At 24.9% G+C, this 16,883-nt stretch overlaps 1 protein-coding gene and 1 long non-coding RNA gene across 3 annotated transcripts; one reads left to right on the top strand and one right to left on the bottom strand.

The window, feature by feature from the left end:
* Window positions 1-823: 823 nt before the first annotated feature.
* SCAP (SREBP cleavage activating protein) lies at window positions 824-7,934 on the bottom strand. 2 transcript variants are annotated; one of them, XM_031916862.2, is made up of 13 exons: window positions 7,582-7,934; window positions 6,913-7,084; window positions 6,574-6,807; window positions 6,325-6,505; window positions 6,075-6,220; window positions 4,897-5,992; window positions 4,525-4,798; window positions 3,387-4,450; window positions 3,162-3,321; window positions 2,903-3,086; window positions 2,552-2,691; window positions 2,264-2,475; window positions 824-2,121 (listed from the first exon to the last, which is right to left on the bottom strand). In XM_031916862.2, the coding sequence occupies exons 2-13, from the start codon at window positions 7,026-7,028 to the stop codon at window positions 1,942-1,944; spliced, it is 3,987 nt and encodes a 1,328-aa protein (XP_031772722.2). In that variant the 5' UTR covers window positions 7,029-7,084; window positions 7,582-7,934; the 3' UTR covers window positions 824-1,941. The 2 variants fall into 2 exon arrangements, with proteins under 2 accessions (XP_031772722.2, XP_086762314.1); XM_086906188.1 differs by having other exon boundaries at window positions 7,592-7,704.
* A 901-nt stretch (window positions 7,935-8,835) lies between these two features.
* On the top strand, window positions 8,836-11,597 carry LOC147657935 (uncharacterized). The gene is made up of 2 exons (XR_015291604.1): window positions 8,836-9,376; window positions 11,294-11,597. It is a non-coding gene; the product is annotated as an uncharacterized LOC147657935 (long non-coding RNA).
* The last annotated feature ends 5,286 nt before the right edge of the window (window positions 11,598-16,883 follow it).

Below are 16,883 nucleotides of genomic sequence, written 5' to 3'. Positions count from 1 at the left end.
AAATATATCAGAAAATAAAAGATACTTTTACATGTCAATATGAATCATTATACAATTCAGTCTAAAGATATATAGATTACTATTTTTATCATTCATTTCATAACACACATGCCAAACTTCAAAATTAAGTAAAGAATTTCATGACAATCAACTGGATATACATATTTATGCAAAAATTTCAAAGATGCTTAATTAAAGTTCTATGACAAGTATTATTTTTATTTCTTAAAAATCTTATATTTTTTATTATTAAGAATAATCGCTACATAAATGGAAGTTTAAATATTATTTTGTATTATAGCATATTATGCTAGAAACATAATCATTAGCACATAAGAGGATATTATACTTTCAAGCTTAATATTGTATAATCGAATTTGTGAAATTTTTTTTTTAAATGTATACCAGCTAATTGTTAAGAATTCTTTCTGCAACATTAAACACTTTCTTCAACAATAATTTATATTATATAGCTTCACACGTAGATTCAATTGGAACGCTTTTATACACAATTTTCTTTCAGACGAATATTTATTATTCATTTAAAAGAAAAATACGATGTTGGCTCGATATGCACATCCTGTATCATTACATAAGTGCATTCTAAATATGTCACAAATGTACAAATATATTATTTTTTTTAATTATATTGAATCATGAAATAGAAAGATAATTAAATTTTTTATGGTTACATTATATTACATTATATATTTATATGTAAAGTAGGACCCATTTAGTTCGTTTGAGAATAATTGATTCTCTTTAAAAAAATAGATTAATAAATTAAACAGGATTATATGTTTTGATACATAGGATATTAAACTTTTAATTAAAAGTTTTATTTGAAAAGTTCTAAACTCAATAGTTATAAGGAACTTTTAGCTGATGAAATTAAATTATTATATTATTTATATTGTTTTAAATGAATTAATATTTAATATACATTTGCAATTTTATGTAATTGTAAATTTGAAAATCTTTCTTGTTATATAAAGAAGCTTTGTTCATAATTATTTTATTTGTGATTTGCACAGTCCTTTACAATATTCTTTTATTTGGATTATAGTTGGACTAAATATAAAAGGAATAAAGGCACTCTTAGACCGTGGTGCGTGTAATAAAATTGCATAAAAACGAAAATAGATCTCTCTATATATTAAACATTCGATACTCAATATAAATTCTTTGTTTAATATTAATAAGAATTCTGAATTTGAAATCTTTAAATCTTTTGATGAATCAATACACATATTGTTTATATGATAAATGATTTCATAATTAACTAACATTATATATTTGTTTTTCTAACACAGAAGTGATATCCAGCTCATATCTGTGTTTAACAATTTAACAAATGCAACTTCTTCGTATATCGAATCTGTTTTAAAAAATCAAATAGAAAAAAAGATAACAATCATCGTTTATTTAAAAATGCTTCTAAATCACGCTGTGAAACAAAACAGATATTTTGAAATATAGCACAGCCATTTTTTTTTTTTTTTTGACAATTAACGGATATCAAAAGCTTTTCTAGTTCAATTATCTAAAAATATGATTTATTTTAACTTTATTTTTGTATCATTGCCTTTAACTATATATTTTTCATTTTATAGTATTTCAAATTTAAATGTATACAAATAATTCCGAAAATTGATTAAAATTTTCTATAATACTTCATCTACAGATATAGATTGTGACAAGAGATAAATATATTTGTGTATCTCTTAAATTGTCATGATAGAGTAGAATACTTATTATATAAGGCTATGATGTCAGTAATATAAAAAAATTCATATTAAAAGTGCGTGTATGATAGTTTTTAAATATAAAATGTACATCATGTAAAAATCTATATCCCCATAAATGGTAGGATTTTTTTCAAATATTAAAATTAAATACGAAACGAAATAGCTATATACAATGGTGCATATAAATTAGATCTTAATCTAATTTATCGGAAACCAATGGGAACCTGACTATTCGCAGTTGTCGACCAAAATCACATACTACACTATCCCTTAACACTAACATTTGCTTTATAAAAATACAACTATCTTTATGACCCAACCTTACTTCACGCACTGGCTCCCCAGTTCGGACGTCCCAAACTACTAGTGATCCCTGAAATTATTAAAATCAGAAGTATTTTTTTTTGTATTTTTTGTATTTTTAAAAAAGTTGAGTAATATCTATAGAACAAAAGTTATTATTAAGTATCAGGAAAAACAAATATAAAAAAAAACAAAAAAATATAGATATATACCTGATTACTGGTTATAAGTAGATGATGTGTCAACATGACTAACTGCAAACTATAAGCAAATCTATGTGCTGGAAGAGTATGTAGCAAATGTCCCTGAAATCGCTCCCATACACACAATCTCTCATCGGTACCAATGCTTATTACATATGATACAGAACATGCCATAGCTGCCACAGCACCATCATGAGCTTGTATACTATACATACATGTTCCTATAAAAAAAAATAAAAAATATAAATTTCTTGTAAAAAATTATAATATATTTTATTTAATATATAAAATAAATACCAGTTAAAAGATCCCAGACACATAAAAGACCATCTTGAGATCCACTACCAGAAGTCATAGGACTCATTCTATCGATGAATAAACAAGATATAGGACCACAATGACCATGAAGAGTATATAATGGTAACTGATCCTCCAATCTGAAATTTAATTTAATTTAAAATATAAAATTAAATTTTATAATTTATTAAAATATAAAAATATTAATTTTATATAAAATATAAAATTAAATTTTATAATATATATTTTAAAATAAAATATAAAATTTAATTTAAAAATTTAATTTAAAATATAAAAGAAATGTATTTAGTGAAATTTTTATAAAAAATAAAATTTTTATAAAATCCATACCTATATACTTTTAGAGTATGATCTTGACTACCAGTTAAAACGCGACCACCTTCACTATCGAGTACAGTTATTGCCTGCTGATGTGCTTTATGAGAACCAATTTTCATACAACGAAGATCTTCTTCAGATTGCATAATGTTATTTATATCCATGGGTGAACCAGCACTTCCTGTTCTAACATGCGCTAAAGAAAAAGAAAATAACATAAAAATTTATATCTAAATAATAGTATATGCGAAATTGTTGAAAATAAATTTACTTCTTCTATAAGAAGTGAACCCCCAATGAATTTGTTGACCTTCGCTATATCTTTCTAGTTGTAGGAAGTCAATACAGCCATTTAATTTAGCTGCTACTACTCTACTACCTACGAATTTCACAGCAGATATTCCAAGTCCTGATCCATCATCAAATAGACACTGAAATATTTAAATTTTTTTAAAATATTAATATTTATATTGATATTAATTTTTTTTATATTTACCTTAAATTTACCCGTAGTACCTTCCCAAAATTCTAGACTTCCATTTGCGCATCCTACGACTATAAGATTTTCTTGATAGTCCATGCACCAAATGGAAGATACTATATGTGCAATTTGCATATTTTTATCTGTATTTAACATAGATATATTATCTATTAAACCAGATGAATTTAATTTTCCATTAGTATTACATAAATGTTCTAAACTTTCTGAATTTCGCAGTTCATCCATAGACTTATTGTGTTCTTCAAAAAGATGTTTATATTGATTACCAAAATCGAATCCTTGTTCACAATTTTGTTGTACTGGAGACTGTTTCATGGATGAAAATTTAATATTTATTGCTGATTTTAAATCTGGAAGATCGTAGACATTGTCTAAATTTTTACGTGCGCTTTTCTTTCTTTCCAAATTAAATTCATTAATTTGATAATCATAGTCCAATGTGTTTCCCATTGAGTTTCTTTTGCTAATATAATTCTGTCCTTTATGCATATTATATAATCCAGGAGAAGATTTTCTATAATGAATAGTCGACGCTGCCGAATACAATCCAAATGAATTAGTATTTTCTATTTCCCCTCTTGAGGGTGGTGAACCACTTTCGTAATCTGACATTAACTCATCTACATCTGGCGTTTTGTGACTCAAATTCTTGTAGGGACTACTAAAGAACTGTTTTCTATCTACATGCACTAATTGTTCGCCTGACGTCGCATCCCATACTCTAATATGGCCAGCTAAACATGTGCTGGCTATAGTATTGCCATCTGTAGCAATGCATTCTACTTCTTGAATATGGCCTTCAAGAACTATAGGCAATGCTTCTAGAACTAATTGCGTTGTTGAATCAGGAGCTTTCTCTGGTTGATACCAACTAGCTCGCCATTCAGCATAGTTTCTTGAACAAACACATCTATAAAGAACAACCATTGTATAAGCAACAACAATGATGCTAATGAGACACAACACTGTTGCTAAGAATATTTCCATTGGACTAGAAGGAATAAAAGGAGTATCCGCATTAAAACCTCGACTTTCAGATCTAGTTGGTAATTCCACATCTGTAATGAATTTGTAATTGACTGATTAAATGATTAATTTTAATTAATAATTTTTCTATGTTGTAATTATATACCTAAGAAGTCTAACGGATCAAGAGCAGCAGTTGCAAAACTCTGCCATTGAAAATGTTGTACATCATTTGGATTACTGATTTGTTTCACTAATTGTGTACTGACAGCATGAGATAATTTTACAGCAGGTAATATAATTATACGTCCTCCGGCGGCAGAGATATTATACATTGAAAGAATTGAAGACCAGTGATACAGAGATAAACGATTCCAAGGTGGAAACTCCATTGGTTTTAATTTATTTAATTCATCAGTAATATTATTTGTTAGGTCATCCTAATGTATAACAAAATGTGGTAATTAAAATTTATGTTCTGAAAATTCCACACAATTAGGACTTAAATAAAATAATAAATAGATGATTTTTAAATTACCTGTTTATTTAAGTGATCTGAAGTAATTATTGTTGAAGGCATTGATACTGGTTTTATACTATTTAATTCAATATAGTTATTTAAGGACTGAGATCTTTCTACTGTGTATCCTTCAATATCTGATTCTGATTTTAATGTTTCACTTAAGTGTATAACATGTTCAACAATGCCAGAATTGTAAACAATCATACTGATCCAAACAACCATCCATACCATAAATGCACGCTGAAATATTCGAGTTCTTGCCCAGAAATGTACTAGGCGTAACCGCTTTGGAATTTTGGCTAATGTATGAGTGTTCTGTGTATTTGGAGCTATGACAGTTGTTGGACCATTAGACAAACCATTTAATCTTGGATGAGATTTTGATCGAAAAATATTCGGTTTTCTATTTGTTATTGTTGTCGTAAATTGCTGTTTACGCGTGGTTGGTATATTCGGAAAGTGAAATTTAGATGTTTCGCTAGAAAGTTCAGTTCGTTTGATATCAATAGCAAGAATTGTGGAAAAAAAAACCATTTGAAGAAAAAAATCATTGACCAATCCCACAATAGCAAATATACAAAATTCTTGTATGGCTGGCACAAAAGTGAACAATCCAATTGTTAAGATTGTTACTTCTGTAAGTAGATTTTTGGTGATAGACCAACCTTCTTTGGACAAAGCTTGAGCAACACGTATTTTTACATCCAAATGTGCTGGAGTACTCACTACACTTTTGGTTAATACCAATACATTTTCTAATCCTACGATAATCACTAAATAGGGAAACACTTCTTTTCCACTCAGACTTAAAGTTAAACCAAAAAAAAAGCATACACCCACAGTCATAGATAGTGAACCTATCACTGTTATAGTTGCACCGAATGCTATTCCAATTTTTGATTTCACTAATTCTATTTTTCGCACAGAGAAATAAATATAAAAAAACAAAGCAAAAAATGTCATCATCAATGGAAAAAAATCACTGTAATTAAATTCACCAGGATAAAAAATATGTAATGTTTCATCTGTTGAAATATTTGTAGTATTTTCACTTTCCATTTGATGAAGATGATAATAATTTCTTAATCTATATTGTAATCCTTTTATAAATCTAGAAATTGAATTAATCATATAATCAATAAATATAATAAATAAATAATTTTTTTATCAATTATTATCAATTAATTACTTACTCAGGATCATAGTTTTTTAAGTAAATAGTTACTGCATATTGTAAAATTCTTTGTCTAATTCGCATTGGATATCTTTTTATTCCTGTTTCTTTAAGATTCATGCCAAACATTATCTCTGCTAAACTAATTTTACCTTTTTGTAGATTCTATAATATATAATTGTAATAGATTATTTTTTTAACAATTTATTATATTTAAAACTATATATATAAAATTTCTCTAAATTGTTCTGAAAAAATCTTGTTCATACCTGATAAGAATATATAGTATTTATAAGATTTGTATCTTGTGCATAAAGTTCGATACTTCGTTGCCATAAATTTGCAGGGGAAAGAACAAGACAGTTATATTCTGGCAAAACTTCTGACTTTTTTCCATTCCTTTTTTTAACTGCTTCAATATGCAAACATACTTGGTCAAGTGTTTTTAATCTAAAAATATAGTAATAAAGATAAATATATAATTTAAATCAAGATTCTATGATATACAAATAACTTACGTTTTTGGATGCTGATAATTCTGTATAATCTCTAAAAGATTAAAAACTTCATACAGTGGACCTCTAAAAGCATCCATCAATGTTAACTCTTCTGTCCATGGTACAACTCCAACTCTTAATATCACTTGTTGTACATAAAACACAGAATTTTCTGTATTGTTTTCAGGTACAATGGTATGATTGATTATAGTTCGTGGCGTATTGCCAGGCATTGGTAAATTAACCAAAGGATAGCTAGAAGAAAAAATAATAACAATCAGAATAATGTTATTTGCCTTTAATTGCTATTTACTCACTGAATTATGAATGAATATAAAATTTAAAAAAAGAAATACTAACCAGCATAGTAATATAATTGAAACTGCCAATGAAATGACTGCAACAGGATGAGATGAACAAAACAGGCCATGGGCATAATATAGCCCTGCCACCCTATCTGGTAAACTACGAAACATTTCAAGGCTGTCTCACTAACATGTTTTAAATCATATACATTTTGGTAACATTTAACCTGAAAACATTGAAAAAAAGATGCACAGTAAGTAACAGATGAATAGTATAATAATGCATAGTAAAGCACAATTATAAATAATTTCTATAATTATCATTATTAAAATAAATATTTATATATAATTTAATAAATATATGTAATTATAACTATAATATATGTAATTATAACATATGTAATTAATAATATATAATTTATAATATTTTGTATAACATCTAATAGATATTTATATATGCAAATATTTATAGTTAAGATTTCAGGAAAGAAAATATTTATATATTTTTACGCGTTATCAATAACATTACGCAATTGTTAGATCATTTAATTAATATTTTCACAAGAACATGAAAGAATCAATGATGCGCAATGCAAAGATTATAAGTAAATGCATTTTCTTTCGAATAAATTCATGACGCAATAACGAGCAAATAAAACGATTATACACGATGATTGGATACGATGAGAATACACGTCGACGCATCACAGACGATATTACTTACGTATGCCTACCATACTAATTATATCATTTCTTTCGGATCTATTTTCTTCTCACTTTGCATTCTGGGATTAATGAACAACATAGCAACAAGTGAACCAATTCTTTTTATCACAGTCACTGTTAGATAAACATTGTCAAGATTTTTTTAAAATTATTAACATCATTATAGTCGAGCTTCAAAAAATGCACTCAAAAATAATTTATATACAATAAAAAACACATCAGATATTGTATAATCTAAGATATCTTTCAGCACGTTAGTTTTGAATAAAATAAAAAGAATTATACACCCCTAAGTATAATCCTATGTTCGACTTTGAGGTTAAGTTCGATCTATCGTCTGCACGTTTATGCGTAGATAACACAGCAATTGATTTTGCAATACAGCGTAAAACACACGAATCGGTTACACGTGCTTTGAATCGCACGTCATTCCTTGAATAAACGAACACAGATATGATCACAAGTGTTAGTGGTCAAGAAACGACTTCAAACGACACGAGTATGTAACCCGAACGACCGGCGTAAATTTCTCGAGTGCACTGGCCGGTTTCAATTTAACCCGCACGATACTGCACTGAGTGCTAATTTATTTTTAAACGATTTAGTCGAGCCTCCAACTTGCGACCAATCGCAGATGTATTAATATTATGCAGCCAGTCATCACTCTCTTGTCTTTGCTACGCACGTGCTAAAAAATTTGATAAATCCATTAAAACGAAATCAATTAGACTCGCCAATTTAATGAATAATTCAAATGTGTATGATATATTAAACTGTATAAAATAGAATTGTAGAATTATTAAATATATTTTTTATTTTATTATATTCTTTATCTATTATCATAATCGAATTTTTACTTATTAATAAACAACATAAATTCATTATATAAATATTAAAATATATGTACTAAGAAATTTTTTTCAATATTTCGATTTTACGTCTTTTTTTATGTCAAAAAATTTATTTTAGTTCGTTTCGTGAAATGTAAACAAATTGTTTTGCGCGAATTTAAATTGGTTTGCAAATCAATGTAATTTATTGTTTTTTATTGTTTTTTTTCTATAAATCTGAAAATTTAAATAATATATTTTATTTTAAATAAATTGATATTCATTCTAATTTTGTTTTTTTTTTTAAATAATTTTTTTTCAAATAACAAAAAATAATAAGTTATTAGATTTTTGATTTTGAATTTTTGAGTATTTATTACATATTTATTACATCTATTACAATATTGTAATATATGTACAAAATATTGCAATATATATTACAATATTTAGTACATATTTTTATATCATTATATAAATTTTATACATACAAAATCTGTAAATGAATTTTTTATAACAATCTTATTATATTAATTATATACAAAAACATGAGATAAATGTATGAATGTTTTGAAAATTTATATTTAAATTTATATTTAAAAAAAAGAAAGCAGAGGGCGTTATTATTTGTATCTTAGATACAGTATCTTAAATACATCAATCGTATTGCATTGTTGTGATCAGTTTGAATTCGCATTTTAATTGCAAATATTATGTGGAAAAGTGACTTTTATTACCATAAATATTTTTCAATCTAAGATTTATATTACTTCAAAATGTTTTTGTTTTATAAAAGTTTAAATAATTTCTTTGTTTTGAAAAATTATTACTTTGTATAGAAAGAATATTTTTATGTCAATTATTAGGATAATGTAATATATTAATCAATCTAAATGGCCTGATATGAGAAAGAAGTAAAAAAAATAAAGGAAAGAAAATCGTACAATTGTACAATCTACATTCTTGGTAAGTTTTAATTAAATTATATAAATGTATAGAAATGTATGTATATAATATATAATATAATAGATTACTGTATATATAGAAAAATACATATTTTTGTATCATCATTATATCAATGTATTTTTTCAATATTTGACATGAAATTTTTTTGAAAATTATTATTAGCTTAAGGAATTATAACCTTTCCTACAAATTGTGTCAAAGTAAATTTTTTTTTAGTATTTTTAAACAACAACTAAAGTTAAAAAATAAAGATGCAGGAATAACTTATAAAATACAATCGTGTAAATTAACAAAAAATCTCATATATGCATTTATTTATTATTCTATTCCTTTTATTTTATTGAAAAAATAATATAAAAGCATGCGAGAAAAATATTATATCAATTTTTCAAGAACAATCTGTGAAATCTTAAAGATATTTATTTACAGAAAACTTACTGCTTATTTATCTTCTTATTAAATTTTTGCATGTTTAATTATTGTTAATCATGTCTTATTGTTTATGAATGACTTCATTATATAAAACGCGCATTATTTGAATTGCTGATTCGGACATGAATGTAAATTAAGTTATCTGTCAGAATTCCGTAAAAAAATTCGTCGCATATATGGATTATATGTGGATTTTTTAATCTGATAGAATTTAGATTTATATTAAAACTAAAATTTGAATTTGAATATAGATATAACTTCGGAATTAAATTTAAATATCAATTTAACCTAAAAATATCGATACAATAGTAGATACAATATATTCGATTTCATTTATAAACTTATTATAAGTTATTTTGATAAATAAATTAATTTCGTAAATGAATTTTTAATCAATTTCATTGAATTAATTCTTTTTGACTATATTATAATGATATTAATAATTAATTTTAAATATTAAATTTTAAAAGATGAATTTCAGGAATACAGCATATGAAATTCTAAAATATGAATTTTTTAATAATGACATTTAATCCAAGATAAAATAATCGATCTTTGCCGTAAATCTTGATAAAATTCTCTGATAGTAAACTGATAGTATTATATTTGCGAAAATCCAAATGTTTTGTTAGTTTTATTTTTTTTTTAAATGAAGAAAACATTTAAAAGAGATATCATATTTATTATGAATAGTTATTTTATGATTATTGATTTTAAATAAAATCCAAAACTTTTTTAAATTATTTTAATTATTGATAAAACTATTGTTTTTTTCTTAATAGATAAATAAAATTTTTAATTTTTTAATTAAATTTTTTATATATTCGAGAAAAAGTCGAACTGAAAATTTCAAGATATGATTCTCAAATGATGTCCAAATCGGGATTATTTTGTATTATTATTTTTAAATTTAATTCTAGGAAAGATAAAAATAATAATATTTCTTGGGGCTGTTGCGACTTGAATTTTTTTTATTCTTTATCAATCGAATAAACAGTTAAACAAGAAGTCGTGACAAAACAGGTAGTCGTGTATTCGTTTAAAAATTTTTTCTCCCATTTGTATACTCTTTGTGAATGTGATATTTTTTACATTGATTCGACCCTGAATGATATTACTGTAATCGAATCAAATCGATTCCGAGCCAAACACTTTGTTCTAAGTAGCTCTGAAATTTTTAGACGGCCTTTCGTCTAATTTCATAATCATTTTAGTTATTTTTAAAAGCACTCCCACTCAATATTATCTTAAAACAGAAATACAACAAGTTACACATAACACATTCTTTTATTTTCTCAGAATTTTATGGAAGAAAGATTGATACTTATAGATAATCCTTTATTTTTTTTTTAATTATTTAAATTTTCTATAATTTCAAGATAATAAGATGCGAATAATTATCACCATTTAACTATTTAAATGTTTATTTTATCAGTTTAATAAGATGATCTTTTAATGTTAGTGAAATCTCTATATTTTTTATAGTTAATGGAAAATTTTTGATTACGAGAAGATTTCATGGAAACCGGGTGTAAACGACAATTTTCAAATGTGGAGGTTATCTTTTACTTTGTATGGCAATAGATATGAATTTCATATGTCACGCGTGTACTTCATGACCCGTAACCATACACAGTTATTTTGTATTAGTGAACACAGATTTTTCTGTCACTGATTCTCTAATTTTTGAAACAAAACTCTGTTCCTAGTTGGATTACTGGAATATTCCGTCTTAGGAAATTTTATATGCTATCATAATAATGAAAATAAAGAAGCTATTGAGTACCAAGAATAGTTCTTCTTTATCACAATAGTTATAATACTCTCTGAAACAATAATTGTATCGATTGTAAAATAATTATAAATTTTTACATTATATATTTTTATTATTGTATTTATGTATATAATTTTATCTTAATTTTGTAAATAATGAATTGTTTGATTTATTATTAAATTTTTACATATTGCATAATACTATAATATTTGCATAGAAAATTAACATATTTTATTTTAGAACATGAACTTTTAGTTTAGATTGGATGTGTTTAAATCCAATTTATTGATTTAATTCTACTCAACTATATATTGAATTAAATTGAATTAGAATTTCACTTATATTTATTTGTCAAACTTATTTGCTAATTTATACCCTCTAATTTACATAATGCTATCTGTGACATTTCAAAAATGAAATGGATCAATATTATAATTCAATCTTCATTATAGAATAATGTCCGAGTTAAAATAGATATATAAATTAAAATATATATAGATATAGAAAGTTAAATAAAATGCATTGTTTATAAATAAATATAAATAGATGTAGATAAATTTTATTAATTCTTTCAAAATATTAATAATATCATAGTTTTATCTAGTAATTTTTTTAATATAGAATAAACTTTGAGAGTTTTCGTAAAAGTCATCCTTGAGAACATACGTAAACACGCCTATACTGTTTGAACTCGAATCTATTTCTCAGAGTTCCACAAGTAGTATTTTCTGGTTTTCAACGTTTACATTGACGTACATCTATACAGCATAAATCATGAATATTTATTATAAACGATTGAATGATTATGCAAAGTGGTGGATTTTCTTTTCTACTTGCTCTTTTCTTTTCATGAATTACCATCAAATTAAATTATTTCATCATATTGTGTTTTATGCCAGTGTCTGATATGATTTTACATATGAAACACTCGTTTTTCAATTCTGCTAGTTTTTTTTTTTTAGATTTGAATATTTTTAATTTTTAATGTATTGCATTTTTAAAATATTTGCATTCTTAAGAAACAAGTTTGTTGAAAAATTGTTAAAGTAGAAAAATATTACTTCGATGACAAAAAATGATATATTAAATTTTATGAGTTTTTTATCAGATTTTTTTACTTAATATTCTACGTCCTGTTTCGAAAATTATTTTATACAAAATTTTTCATCGTTAAATTGGTGATATATTATGATTGATTATTCTTATTATATATATTATAATTTTGAAAAATAGATTTTTTTTATAAGTTTTCGATTTCTAAATATTTTAAAAAAATCTTTTCTTTTAACATCGAGTTTATTATATTTTTTTTAATAGATTCGTATTCAAAATTTTTTAAAATTCTATAAGCTATTTAAATAGTAAAAATTCAAGTTCGTGAATCTAAAATGTTATCAATATATATGATTTTAAAATTATATTGTATAAGAGATGATGAAATTGTCAATCTTGAATTTTAATATCGCCGAGGTCAGGCTTGTTAATTATTATTTATGTAATACCTTCTTGTCGCTCTGGGCAAATGCTTGGAATCAAAACGAAAATATGATAAAGTAACGTTTCACTTATATATGAATTACCATTGATACGATTATCGAATAATAATTTTGTATAGGTTAGAAATATACTATAGCATATGCTATTTAATGATCTCTTTCGCATAATCGTGTTTTTATTCATCTTTTATGTAGAAGATTTTAGTATTCTTGATTTAGTATTATTTTAATCGAATATGAACCACTTATATTCGAATATGTATATAAAAACATATATGTATTCAAATGATTTTTATAAATATCGAAAATTTCAATTCGTTTTTTTTTTTTAAGCATGATCAATATTTTAATCGACAATTTAAATTTCTAAAAGAGAGATAAATCTCTTTTCTATCTTTGAATGATGAGCGAGAATCGCTTGGAAAAATCATGGAATCATTTAACTTCGTATAATACGAAATTTTTGAATATCAAAAAAAAAAAAAAAAAAAAAAAAAAGAAAGTTTAAATGATGATGAAAAATTAGGAAAATTCAAAATCTGTTTTTGAATCGCTTCGAAAACACGAGAATCTTTTGGAATAATTACAGGATCATTTAATCTTGTATAATACAAAATTTTCGGACACCTGGTATAACCGAGTCTACGCCTCTCTATTCAACGAAAAGATGAGGAGTATGTTTTCATCCGTACCGGGCGTTTGAAGTCGTATTAACTCAGCATTGTTAGCTGGTATCCACCTCTAGTATCCCATTATCCCACTGATTGACGTACATAATTGTATCAATTGCGCAACAAATGGAAATTAGGCTGCTGTGAAATGGTCAATGCCGTGGCTAGAGTCAATCGTCTGCGCAAATACACGCGGCGCGGAAACACACTTCAAAAACACTTTCTTCGGTCATTTTCGAAAGAGTTCGTATTACCGACTCGACTCCTCTGTCGATCAACTTGGTGAATTACGACAAATAACATAACCTAATACAGTGGCGTTGACCTTTGACTAGAAGCTCGACGGATTATGAAGGATCGTGAGAGAAACAATTGAAAATGAAATCGATGATCAAGTATTTCTGATAGAAATTAAACGTTAATTAATCGAGATATGGAGTATAAAATGGTTAAATATTTGTAATAAAAATTTTGATATTTAAATAAAAATGATTAATGATTCAAAAAATTTTAATTTTGGAACAGATAATTCGAATTTAAAAAATTTCTTATGATAATTTGTTAACCTATTAAGGAGTAATATCATTAATAAAATGTAAATCGTTTAATTTAATTGTTTAATTAATTTTTTTTAATTGTTAAACATCATCGAAATATATTAAATATATTTGAATAATATATTGCACAACTTTGTTACATAAATCATCAATATACGAAAAAAAAAAAAAACTCTTGTACAAATCTTTGTTTTACAAATATTAACACGAGTTGAGTTAAATGTTAAGTTAGTTTAATAATTTGACAATTATTATGTAATTTAGAAGAATTCTTTTTTTTTTATAACAATTTGAAATTTTTTTTATGTTTTAATTATTAAAATAATTGATTTTATTATTTATTTGATCGCAATTAATTATTAAATTTATAATAATTCTCTTGTTTCTCTTGGAATTCGAGAATAAATATAATCCAAATTCAATTATTCAATTTCGATTGATGATATAATAGTTTATATTTAATTTTCAAAAAACGCATATTAAGAATCGAACAGTCATCATCTACGTCAAACGATTGAATCGTTAATTTTAATTTTTATAAAATTGAATAAATTGTCGATTTGATTAATTTCAATTAAAAATCGATTATTAATTCCTCTTCTTCGATTCGATAAAAAAATCAAATCAAAATTAAAATTATACACAGTGACAACTTATGAGATTTTTTTACGATTGATAAAATGAAACATAAGAAACATCAAATATATACAATAACAATTTAAATATTAATTTATACTATATATAATTTGCGATGAATGTTATTTTTCTTTTATTTATTCACATATATGAGATTGGCAAATCGAAATTTCGATAATTTGTGAATCATTGTTTGATTATCGATTTTTCATTCATTAATGTTCAAAGTTTAACAGTCGTGCGTCACATTTGAATACCCTAGAGATATAAATCGTTGTGTAAACAATTTTCGCAAATAACTTCTCTAAGTTTTGCCTCGAGGAAGAACAAAACTGATTTCTAAGTAACTAGAAATATTTAAATAATTTAAATATTAAAAGGGATTAAAATAAAATTTTTTTTCAGTTTTCATTTCATAATTGATAGCCTTTTCATCCAATCTAATCATTATAATTTATGACATACATGAATTTTTTTTTTATTTTTTATTTATTTCCTGATTAATGATTTTCAAGTATCAGTTGATAATGCAGTAATCGGATTTGTTATCAATAAACATAAATTTCATTTCAAGAAATGCTAATTATCAACATTCGATTATACGAAAAATATTATTTATAATATTACACTTTTATAATTTCCGCCAAAAGAAAAGTAAGAATTATATACATAGAATATATAGAATAAATCTTAAAAAAAATCTTTCTTACTTTTGATTTTGTACTATCGAATATTTACATTTACTATATGCGGAAAGAATTTTTAAGCTATAAGCTATAAGTTGATAATACATTAGAATATAGGATGTTCTATTATAAATGGCTAAAAATTTAAAGAGTGAACTACTTTTTTAAGTCAAAATAACTTAAGAATAAAAAAATGTGTTTTATTTCTTTAGTAATGATAAATTTATAATTTAATTTACAATAAAATTTGTTATTTGTATAAAAATTTTTCGTTAACATTAAACTATAGTATTAAAATGCTACGGTTAACATTAAATATTCAACAAATTAAAAAAACAAATATCTCGTTAATGGCAAGCGCTTAAAAAAATATATAGATTTTTCTATTAAATTTCACGCTTCAATTTTAAAAACAAAAATTACAAGTATATCACAAACTAGATTTAACCACAATTAATAAAAATTTTTTGCATCTTAAATTTCTGTATTTCTTGATCTTTATATCCATTGTGTTGAGTCGGTAAGATCGATTCGTCGAGATGAGAAGACGCATGAAGATAACAGATGGCGGCCTAAGGCCTTTTACGATATTCACGATGATGCATCTTCATTAGTTCTGAAATTGTATTATTATATAATTTCTAAAATTAAATACCAATTAAACAATAACTTAACTTAATTACTATTTAAATTTATAATAATGAGACTGACTTGTAGAAAATATTATATTCCAATCTAAGACTAAACTCATTTGTATCGTAACAATTATTAATTCATTATATTTAATCGACATTACAATAATTAATTTAAATACGAATAATGAAATTATTCACGAATTGGCAAAAGGAAATATTCCAGTTCTGTCATGTTTATTAATATTTATAAGGAGCTTAGATGCTGCTCCGATGCAGATTCTACTATATAGTTAATGATTAACATATTATATATATATATATATATATATATATATATATATATATATATATATAATATTATATTTATATAAATCGTTGAAACATTGTCGATAAATGGCACGCAAGACATGGAATATTAAGACGGATGGATAACACACGAGACACAAGTCGGATCACATGCTAAATCGACCGATGGCACATATAATATCACATGCCAAGTCAATGATATACTGGATATCGCATGTTAGATTGATGGCACAAAAAAATATCACCTATTGAGTTGACAATAGGACATAGGGAATCACATGCTAAAGTCGATGGATGCCACACTGAACACCACA

The sequence above is a fragment of the Apis florea genome, unplaced genomic scaffold, assembly GCF_048593485.1.
Source record: "Apis florea isolate Af1SG1 unplaced genomic scaffold, ASM4859348v1 contig_2492_pilon, whole genome shotgun sequence".
Classification (NCBI taxonomy): Eukaryota; Metazoa; Arthropoda; class Insecta; order Hymenoptera; family Apidae; genus Apis; species Apis florea.
The sequence above is the reverse complement of the archived record's forward strand: the minus strand, read 5'-3'. Positions and strand labels throughout refer to the sequence as shown.

What these genes read in the sequence shown, in the direction of transcription:
- SCAP (XM_031916862.2), bottom strand. Translation starts at nt 7,028, where the DNA reads ATGTTTCGTAGTTTACCAGATAGGGTGGCAGGGCTATATTATGCCCAT. An exon ending in TCAATTATATTACTATGCTG is followed by an intron (nt 6,808 to 6,912) that starts GTTAGTATTTCT and finishes TTTTTCTTCTAG; the next exon opens with CTATCCTTTGGTTAATTTAC. An exon ending in TACTTATAACCAGTAATCAG is followed by an intron (nt 2,122 to 2,263) that starts GTATATATCTAT and finishes TAATAATTTCAG; the next exon opens with GGATCACTAGTAGTTTGGGA.